The sequence below is a fragment of the Octopus sinensis genome, linkage group LG3 (genome assembly GCF_006345805.1).
Source record: "Octopus sinensis linkage group LG3, ASM634580v1, whole genome shotgun sequence".
NCBI classification, from domain to species: Eukaryota; Metazoa; Mollusca; class Cephalopoda; order Octopoda; family Octopodidae; genus Octopus; species Octopus sinensis.
Window position 1 is genome coordinate 33528741 of NC_042999.1, and position 25000 is coordinate 33553740.

General features: G+C 34.3%; 1 protein-coding gene and 1 long non-coding RNA gene across 8 annotated transcripts in view; both read right to left on the minus strand.

The window, feature by feature from the left end:
* The window catches only part of LOC118762427, a 5595-nt gene extending 1903 nt beyond the window's left edge, over positions 1–3692 (minus strand). The window contains exons 1-2 of the long non-coding RNA XR_004998176.1: positions 3674–3692; positions 1482–1488 (exon numbers count right to left, since the gene is read on the minus strand). This is a non-coding gene — a long non-coding RNA (uncharacterized LOC118762427). The remainder of the gene's footprint in view (positions 1–1481; positions 1489–3673) is intronic.
* Positions 3693–4278: 586 nt separating this feature from the next.
* LOC115209755 (FMRFamide receptor-like) overlaps positions 4279–25000 on the minus strand; it is a 624942-nt gene continuing 604220 nt past the window's right edge. For 5 of the 7 annotated variants that reach the window (XM_036500923.1, XM_036500921.1, XM_036500920.1 and 2 more), the window contains one exon: positions 4279–5847. In XM_036500923.1, coding sequence (XP_036356816.1) covers positions 4499–5617 — 1119 coding nt within the window. In that variant the 5' untranslated portion in view covers positions 5618–5847 and the 3' untranslated portion in view covers positions 4279–4498. Of the gene's footprint in view, positions 5848–8232; positions 8295–8451; positions 8476–25000 lie in introns of those variants that run through there. The other 2 variants (XM_036500924.1, XM_029778267.2) reach the window with 2 other exon arrangements.

Below are 25000 nucleotides of genomic sequence, written 5' to 3' on the forward strand. Positions count from 1 at the left end.
ATTCAAATACGGAGTTCAATACAAAGAGTGAACAAAAAAGTTTAAACGTAATACTAAAGCAGCATGCACTTCAAATCTCTAACGGTCAATTTCTGGTGGAAAATCCCTAGGAATTTAGACTGCGTAATAAGGAAGTGCTCTACAGGAATCAATACGACTGCATTTCCGCGAATGCGATGTATGTAGCCAAAATATGTAGAAAAATATCGAGTAAATTTATTGGTCCTAATGAAGTAGAAGAATCTGATACAGTGATAAGGATATAACTGAGAAAAAAATCACTATATTAGAATAGTCTTAAGTTCCATGCACACCCACCCACAAAGGTCTATATCTGTGTGTATCAGTGCGTGTCTATGTATGCATGCATACGAGGTAGTTATTAAATTAAGACGGGAATAACAAGAAAGAAAAGGTGAAATGTTAATGTTAAATGTTCAATGTTAAATGTTAACTTTTTGAAGGTAAATCATTCTTGAGCGCATTTGCATGAAGAAGAGAAAATTATAGATGAAGAGACCAAACTATCTTAATGAACATATATGTTGTTGCGTGTGAAATCATTTAAGCACACACAACACACACACACACACACACACACACACAACACACACACACACACATATATATATATATATATATAATATATATATATATATATATATATATAATATGAATATGTGTGTATTTATTCTTGAATATTAATAATATTCATTATTAATATAATAATGAATATTTTGGCAATTACTCTTTGTGCGAAGACAAATGAGCACCTGTGCACTAAGAAAAAATTCAAAATTATAACACCTCTCTAAGTGCAATATATACACACTTTATATCAGAACGGAGGATGTAATTCGGATTTCTAAGGGTATAATTATATGAATGTGCGCGTGTGTAATTATCTGGATCCAACATCTACATTTGCTTAAATATATGTAAATATACGGATAGTTATAGTTGATACCGTTGTAGATGCACACTTTTAATTTTATATACCTGGAGTCAATATAGAACTGATAGTCTAATGAAGTCTATTAAGTGAGACACGCATGTACTCAGCTGCCTTGATCTTCCACAGAGTTAACAACACAGGTTGATCTTTCTTTGCAATACGATAATCTAAATAAGTAATGAATTGTTAAGAGTATATCCAGCTGTCACTAACAGGTAGTTGAAATTCCTGCTGCGGTGTTGTTTAAGATTAATCGAAGCAAACATTATCTCCAAAAAAGGCCCCACTTATTTCCATGTGCGTATGTGTGAGTGTGTAACTATATATATTATATATATATATATATATATATATATATATTACATATATGCACATATATACAGATGTACATACATACATGTACGTTTCAACGTGTGTATATATATATATATATATATATATTTGAATAGATAGATACATGATACATAGCCAGATAGATGATACATATATATATATATATATATATATATACTACATACACACATACATACAAACTTAGACCGATATACACACAGAGACGTCCCAAAATTAAATACATCTCTCATTTTACCGCTTTAGCAGTGCAGAAAATTACAGATTATTCAAACTTATTAATATATTATTATTTCAGATAACAGCATATGATTTATTCATTGAAACTAACCATGCAGCAAACACCAGAAGTGAAGGAGTTGTTTGGCTTTCAAAATGAATGTGTTGTGTGTCAGACTGTGTGTGGAAAAACCCAGCACAAGTTTTCATGAAAGTTTGGGATAACTTTTGTAACAGTCAGAAGAGTGATCACATAAGTCATCACCAAAGCAAATTTTTATTTTAAATCAACGGCATCCTGCACCCTGAGACAGGTAACTTAATGCTATCAAGCAAGTTGCTGAAAATAATCCCGTTTTCAAGCCGCATTCAGATTAGTTGGAGTATTTCCACGATGCAAGAAGAAACATCTTTCAAAAATTACCTGCATATTTACTTTTGAGATGCCTGTGTACATTTCATATGAACACAGGTATGTACGTGCATATGTAGGAGCTCGGAAACATGCACTAACATATCTATATATATATGTATAATAATAATATTAGGGAGTATTACTCCCTATCGTTTTACCTGAAATATTAGATATTTAACATAATAAATGTGTTGTAGGAAATATGCCTGTTTTAAGTTCCAAATTTAGTTAATGGAGGTTTTTCTATAAGAAAAATTGTTATTTTATTTATTCGTTTAAGCATCGTACTATATCGTCGTTTTTTGCTAACTTACGAGGACATAAACACAACACCGTTTGTCAAGCGTCTGTCCAGACAAACCCAAAGACGCACATACGCGCAAAGCACATACAATAATTCGAATAGAAATTTATGTATAACAATGAGAGAGTGGGAGAGAGAGGTGAAGAGAAACTTCATGATATGTGCTGTAGTAATATTGCTATAATTTACATGTCAATCTATTCAGAATATCTGCATATATATATATATATATATATATATATATATAATATATATATATATATATATACAGAGAGAGAGAAAGAGAGAGAGGAATAGATATAGATATATATGTATTTGTGTGCGTATGTATGTGTGTATGTATATATATATATACATATATTAATGCAACATTTGTCCCTTTGTCATTCATAGCTGTTAATGGTGTTAAAGCTATTTGTTGTGTATTTGGATGCATTTAATTGATCACAATTAGTTGTACATTCTATACTGTTAATTAAAGCAGTGCAATGTTTTCTGTAATTTCAACACACTTTATCTTTGTCGTCATTTTCTCGCAGTATATTGCATGTACCTTAGAGTCCCGCTTTTCAGCCATAATGATTCGTCACTACAGTATTTGTAGTGCCGTGCCTTTGTATTTAAAACGGCAGAAAATGATTTGAACTAGATTTCGCAGTTATTTTTCTCAGATGAAAAAAGTATTCCGATACGCCACCGTATAAAGATACTTGCAAGCTTAATTTCCAATGGAAGAATATAAATCCATTACTAAAATCAAGTGCGAGAACTTACTGTCAAATTTATAATATTAGATTTTACACTGTATATAAGTACATACTAAGATGTCAGTTAGACAACCCAAATTTTATATATGTAAATAGAATTCTATAATAAATGTTGGTTTGCTCTATAATTTGGTGAATGATATTGATCTCATTGAAAAATTGGGTACATTTGTTTGAGCAACAAATATTGTGATATGCAAACTCAACATACCAGGTAACAGTTAATTTCCGTGTATTACTTACGCACATTCCTCTGAAACTGGGTAATATATAGGACAAGGAGGCCTATCGTTCAACCTCCTCTACATTGGATACAAAAAATTCTTCTGTCAATGCTCAGAAATCTGATTGAGTTACGCAATATATAAATGAATTTTTAAAGAATTCTAGTTAAGTTAGTAAAATAGTTTAACATGTGACAAATAGTATTGTGTAATTTTAAATACCTACTTGTACCTGATTGTCTCGGAATGAAAGGAAAATTGATTCAAACGTTAAGAGGACACAAAATCTTGAAGAAGTTTTTAAAATTTAGACATATTATGAGAGATTAAAATTGATATGTATCTTCAAAAGTTATCACGGAAGCGATTGACCACCTCCTATATAAGACTACTCATTTGCTATGATGACATGTTTCAAAACAATGTTTATTTATCTACATTCACACACTCATGCACACGCACGCGCGCCGGTTACCCACATAGATGCATAGATACATACATACATACATCTATATATATATATATATATATATATATATATATATATATATATATACATATATATATTATATATATATATATATATATATATATATATATATGTATGTATTTATATATATATATATATATATATACATATATATATGTATTTATATATACTTATAAATTAGTATATATATGCAAATATCTGTTTGTATTATATAAGTTTACACAGGCACGCATATGTAAACTTATGTTACTCTTACTCTTTTACTCGTTTCAGTCATGCGGCTGTGATATATATACATATATATATACATATATATATATATAATATATATATATATATATATATATATATATAATATATATATATATATATATATATATATATATACATATATCAATGTAATATAAATGATGTTTATATATCATATATGTGCGCTTATGCATATATTCATGTCGGTTTTGTCTATGGAACCAATCCTGATTTACCATGTGCCTTTATTCGAAGTCGACTTTCTGAAAAAAAAATGTGTTCTAATAACGTTTTTAAACCCAAGTGGTACAAATAGTTTTATCCATAATTAACTTAGCATCAGTAAACATTTTTTCTTTGTCTTAAATGTGAGATAATATGATGAAATTAAAATGGGAGGTAAATGTACAGTGTTTTAGGAATTGGGTCACCAAGATATTTATACACATTTATACACATTTTTGATATTTCCGTACACATTGTCAATAATCTTTATGCTCACAACCACTCAGATATGTTTTTTTTCAAACGTGTGTCGTAGCTGTTTTTTGAATTGTTAGCTTTGTTGCTATAGACAGGTTATTTTTTTGATCTGACAACCGCCTATATTCACTTTCATCAGGTTCCATAGTAATACGTCGACCGCCTAAACGATGACAAAATATCGTTCGGAAATGCTCACGAAACACTTTGTTAAACAAACAGTAAAGTACAAAATTTAATGCAGCATTCACAGCTAAAAGTGTATCTGTGAATTCTCGAATACCTTTGACGAGTAGATTTTCGTCATAATAACCTAAGCCGAAGCATGCTGACATGATAGCGTCCGGTGTGATACAAACTACAAAAACAACAATAACCATTATTAGCATGAACGTGATTCTGTTTCTTGCTGAAAATCTTCGATTGGCTCGCGTTTTTCGAAGAGCGTTAATTATATAAGTATTAAGTACGATTAGCACCAAAAAGGGAATTACAGATCTTAGTAAATTTTGTATCCAATTGTAAGCTGTCTCGAAATTCTCGTTCATCCATAATTCAGTTACGTGTATGTCATAAACGGTTTTGTTTTGATTGTAATCAAAACACGATACAGTTTTATATCTTATAGCTGACGGTATGGCAAGAATAGTCATGCATGTGTAAATAACAGCGCTGACAATAATTGCGATCCTTCGGGTACATAAGGTTTTAGCTTGTGCCGCATGACATACCATTAGATATCTCTCAGCTGCAACTGATACAATCAGCCACGACGAAACACAGGCTGCAAGGTTGAATATAAAATGAGCGTACGGATAAATATAGCCAAATGCTGTTTTGCCTATTGTCGGATAGGATCGTGAAATAAGAAGAACTATAAAGTACATTAAATCATTCATCAATTTAATCATGTCTGAAATTGCCAACGCACTTAGGAATGCATTTGTCGAGGTTCGCATCGTTTTTTGTGTCAGTACAATTATTGTTAGTGCATTGCCAATTATTCCTGGAATGCAAAATATGGGATAAAGTATAAGACCAGTAATAAATTGCGATTGCGTATAAAATTCACTGTATTCTCTCTCTTCGGCTTCTTCTGTGGCAGTAGCATTCTGCAATGCGATTTGTGTACAGTTTGGTAGAATGGGATTGCTTGCCATTTTTAATATTTCATATATATATATCTATGATTTCTGTATGTATACATATATACATATACATACATATATAGTCATATATATGTGTATATGTGCATATGTAGGTATATCTATATGTATATATATGAGTGTATGTGTGTGTGAGTGTGTGTGTTTGTGTCTGTGTCTGTTTGTATATTAACTTAATATTTTGGTGTTCTTATATAGCGGGATTACCATACATTCTGTGATTCCTGAAAAGAAAAAAAAAGTAGTCGTCAGTCATATTTCACATAAAATCATAAACTGGAGATAACACAACCATAAAAATATAAGATGCTGAGAAGAACACAATTTAGTTTGTAAAAATTGCAAGCGATAGAAAAACGAAAGCAACACACAGACACATCCACGCACGTACGTGTGTGTGTGTGTATGTGTGTGTGTGTGTGTGTGTGTGTGTATGTGTTAAATTAAGAATTACAAGTATCACAAATAATGTGAACATTATCGGTTGCACATATATAATATATGTGTTTTGTTAATTCGCCTAATTTGCGGCGTGATGACGCTAAGGGAAACTCTATAAAACAATTGAAAGTCTTAGACCAAGCGAGACAACTCGACTTTCATCGAACCAAGGGTGCTGGGTACTGATGCTTCACTGTGAGTTATCAATATCGTGTACTTGGATTGGACAGAAGACAAACTGAATGCTTAGTTTATGAATATATAGGAAGAGTGCAAAAATTATTTCGGGATGCGCTACGTCAATGCACATGGGTAAGTAGATTAAATTAGAGAATGAAGTTGCGCTAGTAATGTAAATATTATTAATTGCACATACATAATATATGTGTTTTGTCTAATCACCAGATTTGCTGCGGGATATTGCTAAGGGAAACATTCTAATAGCGTTGGGTGCTAAAATACCTGCAAATCATAGACCAGGCAAGACCACTCGCCTCGGATCGAACCAAGTTTTTACATTATTTCTTTATATGCATAAACCAGGTATTTACTTCGTCTAAGGGTCGATCCAAGTACGTGGTCTTGATAAGCCTTAATACTGGCGAAATATTAGGAGTTTCCTTAATCACTGCCCCGTACAAATTCGCGCGAATATACAAAACACAGAGATTATGCATTTGCGGTTGTTACTGTTTACATTACTAGTGTCGCTTTTTAACTTGTAATATAACATATCTATCTCTCTCACTCTCTCTCTCTATATATATATATAAGAGAGTTTCTCTGTGTGAATGTGCTGTGGGGGTGTGGGGATGTCTGTCGAGTCGCACAATTTTGAGGTCATTTTCGGGCAACATTTTAATTTGCTTTTATTGATTAATTTTCGCCAACGTTTCACGGATACGTAGATTTCTACTCAGACAAATATTTATGAAGATGTACACGTAAATATTGTATTAGCATAAGCCACAACCAAATAGATTACGTTAAAAGACTTATATTCTTCTATACGTAATGAAGAAATAGAGTCTCTCACTTTCTCTCTCTCTCTCTCTCTCTCTCTCTCCCTCTCAAATGCATATGCACACATACATTCCGAAAAAGATGTATGCACATGTATTTATGTACGTGTATATGACAGATAATGTTTGTATGAGACAGTCAGAGAAAGAAAGAGAAAGGGAGAGTGAATGAGTGCCACTTACACATACATGCAAAACATACATACCAAACAGCACGCACCTTCTCTCATTCACTCACTCACTCGCTCACTCATTCATTCTCTCCCTCACGCACACGCATACTTGCACACGCAAAAACGTCCATTTCCTATACACACATATCTATCATTCACTTCCTCCTATCTTTCCCTCTCGGTACTCACTTCAAAGCAAATGTCCCCTTTTCACTTTCTCCTGTCTTTCAGTTTCTTCTGTCTTCAATGCATAAAGAAATAAAATAGTTTTACGGAAATTAACGAACAATCGTATGACCCATATATTCGACCATATGATCGAGTTGACCACTTTCTGCTTCAAACGAAAGAATACCATAAAATACCTTCCTTTGATGCACACACACACACACACTCTACCTGTCTCTTTCATATATCTCTCGGTGTCTCTCCTCTCTCTCTCTCTCTTGGTAAAACTTTACAAATGATGTCATTCCTTGCTCTGTGCACGCGCAGTTTCATCTCGAATCCAATTGAAATTACCTTTTCTCTATTCTATAATTTGTGTTTCTGATGAGCGTATTTAAAAACCAGATCGACGATATAAACTTAAAAGGAAGTCCGAGGTGACATTTGTGCCCCTTTTTTTTAACCAAATTTGTTCCGATTCCTATCTTTTGGAAACTGGAGATTAAGATTTCACCCTAAAAAGCATGTTTTCAATACTTTGATTTTGTCTCATCCCACCCCAATTTCTTAATTTATTTTTACTTTTGCGAAAATCTTTTTTTTTTGTATTTTGGTAATTCACAGTGGAAAGGTCAGAGAGTACGAATCTTTAAGAATTTTTATTTTTTCCTTTAACAAATGCTAAAAGCTTCTCCCACACATCCACCCATCACCTCACCACTTTCAAAGGGCTATAAACTTCCCAGTATTTCACTTTTAGCTTTTTGGAAAGCGGGGAAGTTTCTTAAAAAATAATGTCGTTTACCTGATGCTTGAAGCATTTCGGGTTTTCTGGTGGTGATCTGGTATTTTTTACATCTGCTATTTCAGTACAATTCTATGCATGCCTGAAACATCAGACGAAAGCGAAACATTGGGTGTTTTTAGCTTTTTGAAAGCGGGAAGGTGTTGGGTGGTCGAGAGGTGGGGGAAGAGGTATTGTGTGTTTCTTTAAGAAAAATTAAATTTAAAAAAATATATTTACCAGATTCGTGATCTCTGTATTTTTCTTTGTGGATAAAAAGAAAAAAATTCGAAAACTTAAGAAATTGCGTTGGGCACGGGGGAAATAAAATTTTTGAAAATGTGATTTTGGGGCAAAATCGTACACGATGAATCAATTTATAGTTTGAGATCCTTCTGAAGAACAGAAAACATGTTCATGCAAACCTATGCAAATTGTATTCTGCCCCTTCACTTTTATACAAACAATAACTTCCATTACGCCAGAAATTCAGTTCGCTGTATATCAACTATGACGATTCTGGTCATAAGAAAGGAAACTATAATATAATGTGGGTGTATGTGCATATATATATATATATATATATATATATATAAAGTTAATCCAAACATGAAAACACAAAGACAAAAGACAAAAACGCGAGGACGTGGAACAAGTATAGTATTATTGGACGCTCAGGAAAGAAGGAAAGTTTAACGCTTCGAGCGGCGCTCTTCGTCAGAAACATACGAAAAGGAAAGATCCAGAGAAGGGAAGACGGAGGAAAAAAATCGCCAACGAAACACACGGGGTCACATTTTGAATGGCCGGAAGGGATATATATGCATATAACTTTGTTGATGCTTGTATGAGAATGTCGACATGCGCCAGATGCTTCTGAACTAGTTGTTAAGTATCCTACTCGTGAGAGATTAATACTAGATGGGTCTAAACAATTGTAGTGATCAATAAACATTCTCCTACCTTCCACCAGTCGTCTGTCATAACCAATTATGATCTTTTCTATATGGATGGTAGCGTCTCGATTAATTCAATGTCGACCGATTTCCTTACACCCAGCATATTGCGATGAACTACATCTACCAACATTATGATAGATCTTCGAGACTCTAGAAACAACTGTCGGATTATAATATGTTATTTCCTCCCCTTTAGTTTTCCCTGTTTTGTGTACTTGGTGTAAATTTGAACTATTAATATAAATATCTATATACTTATACTTAAATATTCATTGTCTGAAAATCTCCAGTCTTTGCTTTCTCTCATGCAGACGTATATACGTAGTTTGTGTATCAAACCCAAGCAGTTAAGTTTAATTTCTTCATCCGCATAATTGTTTATGTATACTTGCGTGATGTGTGTGAGTATGTTAATTAGAAATTTATTTCGAGATATCTGACATGTTCCACACTTGTGCACCTGTACAAACAATGCCAATTTTATCGAGGAAGTGAGTTTATGCATAGAACATGCATTTCATCACCATAAACAAATCATTTGTACTGGTCGCGTTCAGCACAAGCTAAATACTCATACGTTGTTTTTGACGGGAGAGTCCATCGTGTATATATATATATATATATATATATACATATATATACTCGAGCAAAACGCCCCTCGTCCAATGGACGAACCTGAGCTGGCAAACATTTAAACAAAATTTTCTCAAAACAACTTGTTCGACAGTCACATAGGCCTCCCCTTTGAGACATACTCATTTAACCTAAATTTGAGACACCTGCAAAATAGGAAATAAAGATAGACTTTTTTTTCTATTCCAAAGGAAAGACTTTATTCACAAAATCATGCAACCGAAGAGTTTAAAGTACCAGTGATGATAAGGCTGTTGACTGGGCGAATACAAACATCGTTTAAACAGTATGCTTGGCAGGAAAGAAACGTGCATTTAAGCAGTACAAAAACAGCAAAAAATGGAAGGAGCAGTTATGCTTAGGTTGACGGAAGATAAGCAGGACAAAAACAAATTTATCGATCGCATTCTCACATGGAATCGACTTTTGTAATTTTCCCAAGACCTATACACGCCCTGAGACTGTAGGTATCTACATATCAAGTTTGAGCGCAATCGGATGGAGGATGCCCAAGATCCTAGCAGACAGACACACACACAGAACATATTGTATATATATATATATATATATAGAGAGAGAGAGAGAGAGAGATTGATAGATAGATAGATTGATATATATATATAGATAGATAGATAGATAGATAGATAGATAGATAGATAGATAAATAGATAGATAGATAGATAGATAGATAGATAGATAGATAGATAGATAGATAGATAGATAGATATTACGGAGATGTACTTGCATAGCAAGTGACTTTATCTGAGATCGTGTGCTGGAACGAAAAGAGTTGCAGCGTGGAAGGTGTTTATAAGCCATAAAAGGAACACACAAAACTGTTAGATTCACTTCAGCATTTAAATTTAATCTGTCAAAATATTTTCGTCGCTTTGAGACTGCGATCTAACGGTTTTGTGTGTTTCTTAAATGGCTTATAAACACCTTCCACGCTGCAATTGTCATATATAGATAGACATACTGATATTTAGATAGATAGAGAGATGGATAGATAGATTGATAGATAGATAGAGAGAGAGAGAGAGAGAGAGCTACATACATAGATAGAGACAGACAGATAGATAGATAGATAGATAGATAGATAGATAGATAGATAGATAGATAGATAGATAGATAGTAAGATAGATAGACATTGACAGACAGATAGATAGATATTTTATATGTGTGTCTGCGTGTATGTGTGCGTGTGTGTACATTTGCACACATACACACACACATGGAATTACATAAGTAAAGGATTAAATCACTGAATAGGTAGCGAACTGTGACCGAAGAACTTTGATTAACAAACCACTGATTGATTGTTAAATGAGCTCATTAAAGAAACGATCGATTTGTCAGCTGGTTAGATATTAAACCAATCGTCAGGCAATAAATGATTGGTAATGAACCAGTGCGTTTCTTCTTATTATTATTGGCGAAATAACTTCCCCAAAACACAACAAAATTTGCTTGAACACATGAATTCACATGAAGATTCTTGCAAACCAATTTCAAAAATTTATAACTTTCCACCTCTAGACTGGAAGTTATATCAAATTCCTTAAGAGAAATGAATAAATCTATGAAATTGCCATTTTAAACAAAATGTGTCGGCGGAAATTGGAAACAGACAAAACATCAATAAAGGCAATACACATGTCTCCAATGTGAACATAAGTTGATGAAATTCCGCTAAGATGGACTTTGCCTTTCCTCCTTTTGTGGTCGATTAATTGAGCAATGGGATCGCTGTAATCGACTCGCTCGCATCTCTACAATTGCTGGCCTTGTGCTGAAATCTGAAACTAATATAGGTAATCGTGGAGGCGCGTGACTTAGTGATTAGGGTGTCAGCAACATGATGTTAACATTGTGTTTTCGATTCCTGGACCGAGCGATGCGTCGTGTTCTGGAGCAAAACACTTTATTTCACGTTGCTCCAGTCCACTCAGCTGGCAAAAAGTGAGTAACTCTGCGATAGACTGGCGTCCCATCCAGTTAGGGGACACATACGCCATAGAAACCGGGATACCGGGCCCGTAAGCCTGACTAGACTTTAAAAATGTCAATCCACAGCTAATAAATTTAACGAAGATGACATTCTAACTTTCATGTAATATTTTCGAAGATGTTTTTCTTTTTGCATAAAAGTTAAAATTGCTATAAAAAATAACCGTGAAGCAGTTCCTATTGAGTGCGCCATTATAAATATTTCAGAAAATGAGAGATAACTGAGTTTCACAGATTTCATTTTCAGTTTTGATAAACACAGTAATTGTTGTCATTTTTTTCTATTTTTAACATGCTTTATTTTAGTAAGTTAGATTGCAAAAGAATCCCGTGAAATATTCACATTATCAATATTTCTGACAATTTTTAGAATCCAAATATGAACGTTATTCAAATATAGTATCATAAAGAAGTTATTAAGAAACAATATATAATAGAATTGAGGATGGATATAATTATCAACAACGTTAATCGTTGAAAGTTGAGAAGTCATATATCAGTTTCTCGATAGTCATAAAATTTTTATGAGTGATTATACTAAAGTTGCTAGATGAAATCTTATCGAATCAGGCTTAGCAAACATGCCAATAAAGTAATTGCTAAAGATAAATACATCATAGCCTTCCATCATAATAAATTTAAAAGGCATAGAGCTATATTTTACGGCTATAATTAGATGGAATATGTTTGCGCCAGCAAAGAAAGACATGGATCGTAATACTGAACAGAAAGCATGTATTTCGCAAAATTATATATTGATATGGATGTGCAAATGTTATGATTTATGTTCTGTAAATTAGTAAACGCATAAGCAGCACTTTTTCTTTCTTTCAGTGATACTGAATAAATTAACTTACATTATTTATTATTGTGTAAAGCGAGCCGGTGTACTTTATATATACGTGTGTGTGTGTGCGTGTGTGTTTATGTTAAGAATTGTAATTGGCCAAATACATGTCTGAGTATATGGCGGTTCAATCTGCATGAATATATGTTGCCTACTACAAAAGCGGAAGTAGAGACGCTAATACCACTTTATATCCTGATTAGACAATGGCAGTTTGGAGACATCGATAAAGAGGAAATTAAGAATTTTATTTTTCCAAAACGACAGCCAGGATCTTATACAGAAATACAAACAAAACACACCAGAAGGATTTAAGCTGGAATAGATTCATTGCTTTAATTTCCAAAACGCTGTGCTATATAAACTCATTATTATAACATCACAAACTCTGCAAATATTTCTGTTCTGATCTTAGTTTCATGCATTTCCCCCGAATAAATAACAGAAAGCATCTACAATATCTATAGAATAATAATTACGAAAATTCTAGGTTAACTTTTTACCAATTTTCAGTACCATTTTCCCAGTATTTCAAGTTTTTTTCCTCTATTGTCATTTACATTAGTTTAGGCGTTTTCATTACCCATATGAAATTAAATGAAATTGAAAAAAAATCATTGAACGCCTCAATGACATGCAACATGCTCTTTAAACACATCGGATTCACATATGATTAACTACATTAGGGAAACATTTCTTTTAACATTGTCGACAACATGTTTGGATTTCATTGGGCTTCAGTCTTCATGAAAAATCAAATTCTGAGCTGAAAGATTTTCTCAGGGATTTCATTAGATTAGACGTGGATTGGACCCATATTTACCGAAACAAACTCTCTTTACTTTTTACTCTTTTACTTGTTTCAGTCATTTGACTGTGGCCTTGCTGGAGCACCGCCTTTAGTCGAGCAAATGACTTATTTATTGTAAGTTTAGTACTTATTCTATCGGTCTCTTTTGCTGAACTGCTAAGTTACGGGGAGGTAAACACACCAGCATCGGTTGTCAGGTGATGTTGGGAGACAAACGCAGACACACAAATATATACACACACACACACACATATATATATATATATATATATATATATATATATATATATATATATATATTATATATATATATATATATATATATATATACATATATATATATATATACATATATATACATATACATATATACGACGGGCGTCTTTCAGTTTCCGTCTACCTAATCCACTCACAAGGCTTTGGTTGGCCCGAGGCTATAATAGAAGACACTTGCCCAAGTTGCCACGCAATGGGACTGAACCCTGGACCATGTGGCTGGTAAGCAAAATACTTACCACACAGCCACTCCTACGTCTATAAGATTATTGTAGATAATATTTGTGTACATATATATACATACATATACTCATAGCAATATGTGTTTGCAATTATATATATACATATGCGCACACTCACACACATACGTGTGTATGTGTGCATGTGTGCGTGTATGTGTGTGTGTGAAGATGTGTGTCAGCGTTTTTATGTATGTACGTATTAAGAACAATTTTTAATAACTTTTGTATAAAGTATAATTCAAAGAAGTGTCATGTTAAAATAATTTTATTATAAGATATGTCTTCCACATATGTCATGTTGTTATATAAACGTGCATGCGACCTAAGGGGACGCTTATTCTTGATTATGGAACCTTTTCGTCTATCTTTGCTTTTAACTATATTTAACTTATATTTCTTTGATGCTGCGAGATTTTGCTTGTATAATCAGGTGACAGATTTATTACTCAGCTTTTGGTTTGGAAAATTTATGTCAGAAGCACACCCAGTGATGTATTATTTCCTTGTTCGCGACTGAATTTTAAGACATAATACTTTTAAATCCATCGTTGGATATATATTTACTTCCGTAAGTATTAAGAATGAAATAGCTAGTTGAGTCGGGATTTTAGATGTGCATTTGACATTCTTTTCCTGATTGTATTATATTTTTTTACAAAGCGAATAATTTATTCTGAACATGACTCGTGTTATGAAATATTGCTAACTGCTCCATAGAAATACGTGATAGTATTTCTGGAAATTTTCAAGTGATAATTGGAAAATATAATGTAATATGAAATTACAAAACCTATATCTAATGTGTCCCCTAAAAAGGTAAATTGTATGCAATACTAACAAATCAGAATGTGTGGCCAAATGTTTTGTGAAATATCGAACATACATAAACCAAATACCTGTCACATAATGTAATGTGTTTTATTTTTGCATCAACTAATAGTGTATTATTTTCTTTTGACTGAATGTTTATAATTAATTGTCACAGAATATTCTCTCGTTCACATTCACCGTAAGAAGCAACAGGCGAACAACTCACTACCAAATTATTTGTTCAACATGGTCCACCAACCTCCAATTGTAGCATTCGTACTTGCAACCACAGAGATTATCTTTCCCAAGTATTGATTTTACCTAACCACCTGTCAGTGTCTCTTTTCCTAATCAATGTGATGTTTTTCAATATATTCCAAACAACTAACCCAATTATTGTGTGACAATTGGCTAGCAAATGGAAGCTGCACAATGATTTGTATGCGATGTTATTCTATATTCAGATGATAAATATCAAAATTATGAGAATTGAATAAATTTTGCACAATTATCTATGTCTCAAAAGACAGATATAATGTTATCTACTGGGTAACATCTTGACACACTATAATCAACCTGTACTTGATGATCTAGTAATGCTGATACTGATTCTCACTCACTCATATAAGTATTATACATGCATAAAAATATATATATATATATCGATTTATATATATATATATATATATATATATATATATATATATATATATATATATATATTGGTAAAAACGGTAAGATAACAAAAGAAAAAAGAGACCTCAATATTATGTAAATAGAGGAAATCTATCTATAAAATAATATGTTTCATTTACTCAATAGTCAAGATAAAACTCTGAGTTTCAGATGCCGAAGTGGAAATCCACAACACCATATCTTCGGTTATCTGGCTATCTGAAAAACGCTATGAAAAAATAACGTTATATAAAGGGAAATTACTGTGTTATAATTCTACTCGCGGACCCACATGCGTACTTATACGTCACTATGAAAACGTATACATCTTCACTCGCATTTTTCGCCAAATATATACGCATATATATACAAACTCATACACACACACATGCTTACCGTAAATGTTCATACATACGTCTATATACGCACACGCACAAGAAAAACCATGGTTAAAGGTAACAGAAAAAAACATAAGGAAGTATAAAAATCTTAAAAACCACGTTCATATACGGACATGCCCCTATGCACTCATACTCACACACGCCCATATGTACATACCGCACATATTTATATACACATGCATACACACGCGTATACAAAAAATGAATACACATATGTCCCCCCCCTATATATATATATATTATATATATATATATATATATGTGCGTGTGTTTGTGTGTATAAATTAGAGAAGAACAACCATGTAGCAATTCAAAAATGTTATACTTAAATCATACCATATAGAAAAAAATTAAAAATACGATAAAATATTTACCTAGAACTAAATAACGTACGAAATAATAAATAAATAGTATATAATTCCCCATTTATATATACTTTATATAAATAGTATATATTTTATATAAAGTGTATATAAATAGTATATAATTATATATAACGTGTGACAATTACTCGGTAGCCATTATAAAACTCCGAGTTTTATCATGGCTACCGAATAATAGTCACATATATTTACAGATAAATTCCTTTATTTACATTATATTCTTATTCATTCTTTTGTTGTCTTACCAGTTCTAAATTCTATCAACATATATATATATATATATATATATATATATATATATATATATATATATATATATATTATATATATATATATACATGTGTTTATGTGTGTGTGTGTGTGTGGTGTGTGTGTGTGTGTGTGCGTGTGTGTTTGAAAATGGAGACAAACGCTCAAGATGTTATTAAATCATTTGTATATTACAACTCGAAGATGTGTTGAGATGACGTCTTTGTTATGGTTTTCAGTCGCCTCATATTGAAAAAACTGTCATCTGGCTGGTACCTGACTGATTTTTGCATCTTTCAGCTTGAATGAATGCCTGGCGTGGAGGGCTACGCCTGCCATGTAGTAGTTGAAGATGACTGGGGCAAGTACGCATCCTTGCCTGACACCCACTTGGGCAGGGAATAAGGCAGACTGGGTACCATTATAGACGACTCTGGCCATTATTCTGTTATGGAAGTCCATCAGAAAAGCAAGAAAAATGTGGTGGGCAACCGAAAGCAAGAAGATGCCTCGGCTATTTCCACAGACTGCTCTGTCACCTTTGCTTTTTTATAGTGCAACTATGTTGGCATCTTTCCATTGACGGGGCACGCAGTGGGAATCGATGCTCTGCAGATGAAAGCATGGATGTGGGTCCTCGGACCGGTCGTCATGTCGGCGGGCAGGTAGTCAATGCGGGATGCCTTGTTTAACGTGAGGCCATTTATCACAGATTCGTTTTCTCCGAAGGCTGGCGTATTATCTATAGATGCGTGGTAGTGAATGAATGTTGTCAAGAGAAGAAGGTTCTATGAAGTTTCTTCGAGTTGCAATATGCAGATGATAAGGCACTTATCAACCGTAGCTCTGCTGGCCTACAAAGTCTCTTGGACCACATGTTAGATGGAGACAGACATGCTGGCCTAGTCATCAATATCAAGAAGACGGAAATCCCCCAAGAGCCGCTGACACCAATTCATGCCCCTTCCATGTTGAAGATGCGATAATTGTTAATGTTAAATAATTCACGTATCTTGGTTCAGTCCTCAACAACACATTCGATCTGACGGACGCATTCGTCTTGCCTCCGCTACATTTGGTCGGCTAAGTACTCGCGTGTTTCTCAACAAAAATATCAACATCAAAACAAGAGTGGCTGTCTACAATGTTTCTGTCTCAATCCTGCTATATGGTTGCATGTCCCGAGATACTGGAACGGTTTCATATCTCTCGCCGAATACGTGGCCGAACAAACAGCCAAACATTGGAGGTACGAATCGCTAACCGCCAACTCAGATGGGTAAGTCATGGCATTCAAATGCCTTCAAATCGATTGTTCCTCTTGTTATATACAGCAAACTTGATGATGGAATACGCTCTGTCAGTGGTCAGCACAAGCGCTTTAAAGATCCCTTGAAGGCAATGTTGAAATAGTGTCATATCCCTCCCGACAGTCTCGAATCAATGGCTGCAGATCGCATTAACTGACGTGACGCATACAAGACTGGCACCACCAGACTCCATGAAGTTCTACTGAAGAATGAAGTAACACGCTGCAGCCGCCGGCACGTGCAGAACCTTGGAAGTCAACAGCAGCAAGGCTTTACATGCTCCGCCTCCGGACGTATCTGTCTCTCCAGAATCGGACTTCATAGTCATCACAGAACTACAAACGACATTTGGGGAAAGTGCTCATCGCTTCGCGATCTTCACGAGATGTTGGTGATGTTAAATCGTTTATTCCTTCATACCATCGATAAACGAATCGATGGATGCATTCAAATTAAATCCGATAGGATCCATCGAAATATGTGTCAATGATATGAAGATATTAATGATTTAATAGCATACATTTGTCTCCATTTTCAGTTGTTCCTATGTTCTCCAAAATACGTGTCGCTTAATAACTCCCACAAACGTGTGATCACTAATCCCTAGGATTCTTATGTGACGTCTTGTAATTATTCCCTTGGACCTTTCGTATAAATTGAACATTCAAATATATATATATGCATAACAAAAATAATTTAATTAAACAGCGAATGCATTCTTACTTCTAGTGAACATTTTACTTTATTTCAGTAAACTGTTGAACTTGCGCAGTTTTCTAAAGCAGATGATACTTTCACATTTTATGTGTGTGTGTGTATATGTGTGCATGTATATATTATATGTGAGTATGTAGGCGTAGAAATAGCCGTGTGGTAAGTAGATTGCTTACCAACCGCCTGGTTCCGGGTCCAGCCTTGTGAGTGTAATTGCTAGAGAGAACTGAAAGAAGCCCATCGTGTATGTATATATATATATATATATATATATATATATATATGTGTGTGTGTGTGTGTGTGTGTGTGTGTGGAGTCCCCCCAACATGGCTAGACAACCGATGTTCGTGTGTTTACGTCACCATAACTTAGCGGTTCGGCAAAAGAGGGAGATAGAATAAGTACTAGGCTTACAAACAATAAGTCATGGGGGCGATTTGCTCGACTAAAGACGGTGCTCTAGCATGGCCGCAGTCAACATGGGTGAAACAAGTATATATATATATATATATATATATATATATATATATATAGGAAATAATCCTATTTCCTATCACGAAATAGGAATGCATCTGTTGTTTAATTATCTACTGCGGCATAAGAGAAAAAAATATCTGTAGAAGTATTTTCCTTCACATGAAATTCAAAGTATTTGCCTAAAAATATTACATTTTTTTATTTTCGTTGAAAATGTAATTATGAATTAACTATGAACCACATTCATGGATGCAAATATAAACATATAATTTTATCCATTCTAAATATCCATAATTATAAATCTAGAATCGCCGTTGTTGATTGGAGTGGAAGCTATGAACAATAGGCGTATGTGCCCAATTCATAACATTGTCCATATCATCGAAAAGAGTCCTTGTGGAAAAATACGAAGACAATTAAATCTTCTGCCATGACAACATCATATTCATTAGTAAAGAAAATTATATTTTATAGAGAAATAGAAATTGTGAGAGTTATATAAATGGATTCAGAATACAGCACGATATAGCTTTAAGCAAACTTATTATATTGGAAATTATTAGGTGTTCCTTTATATTATTAGAACGAGATGATTTCAATTTTTTCGCCAATGACAGTTGTTGGTAACATGTCATAAGATATACATGTTTTTTTTTTTATTCTGATGAGTTTAAAATACTATAAGCCTAGGCAACCAAGTGATTTCTTCAGTTCTCCAAGAGTATCACGCTGTATTATATGGCAGTCAAAAATTGACATTAACACATAAATTATCAAACAGACTAAATGGATGCGAGACAAGGCTGTTACGAATACCTTTAAATGTGGAATGGCATCAACTTATGACAAATGAATGTCTTTATGGGAACTTGTTTAAAATTAGAAAGAAGATCGGGCAAAGACGTCTGTAATTACCTGATCACTGAGTACGTCACACAGAATTGGTAGCATCTAAATTAGACTTATGGAACCCACTTCATGATGATATAAGAAGAGGAAAATGTCGTCACAATTACATTGACAATTTGACTGCAGACATGGGCCTAGAAAACATCCAGGGCCTCGAGGCTGTGAGATTTTAATAAATGCTTTCCTAGTTGGAAAGTAGAAATAATAATAATTATCCAGCTGGGCAAATATTTTCACCCAGCTTGCATTAAGACTTGATTAATCACCTCCTTGTTGCGATAAAGATTTTTATTCGACATTTTCGTCTCCAGAGAAAATTCAACTTTAGAATGTGTGCTTAGGCGCGCGCGTGAGTGTGTGTGTGTGTGTATTATTTATCAAATGTGCATTTGTACTTCTCTTGATTGTATCCCCAATTTCTGTCAGTTTTCAAAGTGGTTACATTTCCGTTCATGTGATTCACGCTTCTATAGTTAGACTTCTAATATAAGATGATTACTTTCCCTTGTGATTTCTTTCTCTTTCTACTTATACACCCACTGATAAATTTTATTTCAGTTTCACTATCTGCATTCAATGTATCCAACACCACAAATAATTATTTCTTTCCTCCCAAATTGTATCAAGTTCAAGACGATTATCTTTTCTTGATCAGCGCAATATAATTTATTACCCTAAGTAAACAAATTTTAAAAGTACATCTAATTGTGAACCGACAGAGGGAGCCCTATACAGTCATTCGACCTGCTGATTATAGCAATCAGTCGTCTCTCAAATTTGACAGCATGTTCAATAATATAGTCGTAAATATACTGAGAATAATAGAAACGAATGTATTCTCAGTTGCATGCTGTTCATTATAGCTCAAGCCCACAGTAGATACAACATACGTAACTTTGATTGATATCCCTCACATTCACCACCATCACCATCATTATTATCGTTATCTTCTTATTCAGCTTTAGTCGTTGAATGAGACTAAATTAAATTGTAATGTTATAAATGATTATCACTGCGTACATTCCGGTTCACAGTATTCTGGATTTATCCCTACTAATTATTTTGTATTGATTTTTAAAAATAAAATGAGACCTGGTTGAATCACAAAACGCTGACAACGCTTTTGAAAGGTGTTAACCATGTTATTGTATCAAAGGAACTGAGAAAACTGTATAGACGTCACTTACTGTAATTTCCTTTAAAATTCTTTAGAGCCCATTATAAATGGCTTTAAACACTTTCAATTTAGACGTTAGCATATCTAGCTTTATAATTCGGTACTTGCACGATTAAAGTGTTGCAATACTAACCACGCTACCTGCTTGCATATCAGAGACATTTCAGCATCGTCTATGTCATCATCTTTGACTTGCTTGTGACTTTCTAGATATTTACTGTCTGATATTTTTCTCTTATTTGACAGGTCCACTGCTTTGATAGCCATCAACACCTGGAAATAAAGCTCGATGGCCCTTCCCTTGCAACCGTATATTATGAACTGCAATTAATATGTCACGTTAAATATATACAACTGAGCACAATCTGTATAGCGTTTATTAAAATCTCACATCTGCAGCGTATCAACTTTGTCTTAAAAGAGCATCTGATATTGGTAACCTAGCATTGGGATTTGACGTGACAATGACAATTTCAGATACGTTCCAATTTATTTTGCATTATATATGAAAATTGTTTTATCACAAAGTACGTGTAATTTTCAGAAATGTACAAAGTTGTTGTGATTGGCAGACACCATTTAAACCTTTAAGCAACATGGAAACTTTGTTCTAACGTGACATTTTGGAGAACAATTGATCCAGATTTTCGTGAATCATATGAGATATTTTGTCATGACGCTTGCAATAATAATTTCAAAATAATGTTCATTTAGTATGAGGATGTGATCTGCAGACACTGAATAGGAGCTGTGTTTAATGGCACGTAAAAAAATTAAATTAAAGAAGGGTTCTGTGACAATCAGGTCATCATGCAATCAATGGTGTCATTAATGAGTCATGAGCAAATATTTCTAGACATTAATGGCTAATTAACCCAAATCGCATTAGTGGTAGAAACGGCATCGCCATTGTATATTGTTCTGTTAACCTACTGAATGTTACATGTGATTAAGATAAGTGGCCAGGTGGAGTTGAGCTAATACAAGTGGGCATATGAACAGATAGATAAACGTTGTAAATCAAACACAATGATATTAGCCAATCATTAGGCTAGTATTTAAAGTGGGTTTGTAGATAAGATTCTTCATTTTCTATAATTTGAAACGCATTGGTATAAACCATAGTAATTCTGACCGGATATTTTACACGATGCTTTGAAGGACAGCAAATTAATGTATATATATATATATCTTAGAACAATCATATCGCGGTTTGCGATATGACCAATTCAAACAGTAGGCTAGTTTTTCTTTTGATTCAGATTATTGCTTATCCTTCCTTCTTTGGTTAAATCTTAAATTTACAGCTGGGCGTTGAGGAACACCGCAGTAGACACCTTCTCTCGGTGGTGATGCGCTCGCCATTTCCACACCCTCTAACATCTATCCTGATGTACAATATCTACCTACCAAACCTTTGTGTTCAAAAACAATTCCTAAACAGTATTCCTACTCTCCCTGTGAATATGAATGCATTATACTGAACTTTTGTTAAATAGCTTCCTCCCCTCCCTAGTTCATCTTCCTTTTCTTTTCTTTTATCTCATTTTCTGTCTCTCTTATAAATATATCTCTTTTACTAGTTTTTTAAAAATACTTTTAAAATTGTATTTATTTATTTATTTATTTATTTCTGATAATGCCGGGTTGGTGAAGGGAGCTTAGCGCTCATCACTTATAAAATGTTCCAATGGATTGCGCAAGAACTCTCATCTGACAGTCAAGCCCGAATCCTTCGCCAAACCAACAGGCGAAGAATGGGAAAATATAAGTATATGGCAACTTCAGTTAACCAGTGTTACGGATAGGCTGCACTCATTAGCCTTGGATTGCAAACAGCCTTGGAGAAGGGAGCCTCTGAGACCAAAACCTTGAGAGCAAGGCCCCTGCCGCCTTGGTGGACTACTTTTATAGATATGTTGTCTCGATAAAAATACCTGTTAGTACTAACCTAAAAGCACACCTCATTTCTGAGAGAAAATGTCAAGCAAAATAGACGACGTTAACAGTGAAGGTTCCGCACCCGTCAGGTACCCAACTTTGCAGCAGGGTGAGCCCGGTCGTAATGCAGCATCTGCTAGCCATGCAAGAAGACACAAGTGGAGTAAACAAGTAAGCATGATGGGTATAGAGTGTTACTACCAGGGCACCCCAGTAGATGCGAATAGTGAGCCTGTCAGAGGGTACAGAAAACGAATGCCCAGGGAATCGAAGACAATGGAACTGTTTAAAATTAATGAACAGAGATTATGTGACCAAGTAAGAGCAATACGAAAGAATGGATGGCTAGCAGAACCGGAGCTAGAAGTTATTAAAAGAGGGCTATCGGGTGATGCTGGGTAGGCGAGAAACGAAAGTGGTATAGTGGAAGTGATGGACAGTTGTTCGAAAGAAAATATTGCCGTGAATTATTAAAGAACTGAGATCAGTGACAACTCAGACAATGACAATCAATTAATAATAGACAGAAGTTTTGATCTATTAAATACAGAACGGACAGAATTTATGTGTGACTTTAAAATAGCTAATCAAGAGGTGAGTGATCTCAATAATGTATTGAGACACATTGAAACAAAGAATATTACATAAACAAATAATATTATCTAGGCTGCTGGTAGGACTGTGGCGAAAAGAATGGTTTTGAAAACTGCTGAGAATAGAACAGCGACGGATAGGAGAGGAAATAAACAATCGTGTTGGAAAAGGAGACTTTTTGAAGACATAATCTCCTTGAACATTGCAGTATCAATACTTTTTAGGAAAAGAAATGGAGAACGTAAGAATGAATGGGAATCCTGAAAATTTAGGAAGAAGGACTGTGTAGATACAGAAGGCCTGGATATTGTAATTGAAGAAATGTAGTAACGCATACATGCAAAAAAAAAAGAGGGAGAGAGAGAGAGACAGAGAGAGAGAGGGAACTAGGTTTAAACAACGGATTAAGCAATACCAGCAAAACATTGTTTAGAACCGACTAAAAAAGATTTCAACAAGAAATTAATGTTGATAAAAAACGTGATGCTGTTGCTGATAAATACTTTTCTGTGGAAAGATATGGAGTAAACAAGAATACGATAATACTACAACTGAATGGCTGTGCAGCCTGAAACAAACAGCTTCTTATCCCTAGCAAGTAATTATCCACTTCACAGGAGATAGTATCAGAAATATGAGTTAAAATTTAAGAAATTGGAAAGCAGTAGGACTTCATGGTGTACAGGGATTTTGCATTAAAAATGTTTAGTAGATGCCATGACAGAAGACGACGTTGTTGTGCCTGAGGGATGCTCTCAAAGGGAAATGCAGCTGACAATTACAGACTTGCCTCTCATTAATGTGGAAGTTACTGTCAGATGGAATTGCAGAAGAACTGTATAAATTTCTTGATGGGAAGATACATTACCGCCGGAACAGGAAGGCTATAGAAGAAGAGGAGAGGGGTACCAAAGATCAACTACTGATACACAAACTGGTAATGCAAATCTTAAACGAAGGTGACAAATCTGGGACTGTCCGGGATTGAATATTGCAAAGCTTATGACATGATTCCACATCCGTGCATCATCGAGAACTTAGGATCTGTTTTGAGTTGCGAGGAATGTAACGTGTTTCTTGAAGAGAGGTATTGTGGGATGGAAAACTGAAATGACATCTTACGGAAAAAGCGAGGCACTATGAGTATCAGAAGAGGGATTTTCCAGGGTGATAACCTATCACCACTGCTTTGTGTTCTCTGTATGATACCCCTGACCTTGGTACTTTGGAAAATTAATCTCGGGTGTCAACTAAAGGAGAAATCCGAAGCAATCAACCACCTCTTCTTCATGGATGATTTGAAATTGTATGCCAAAGATGGGACACAAGTGGGTTCGTTGGTGAACACAGTCCACTCCTTTAGTACTGATA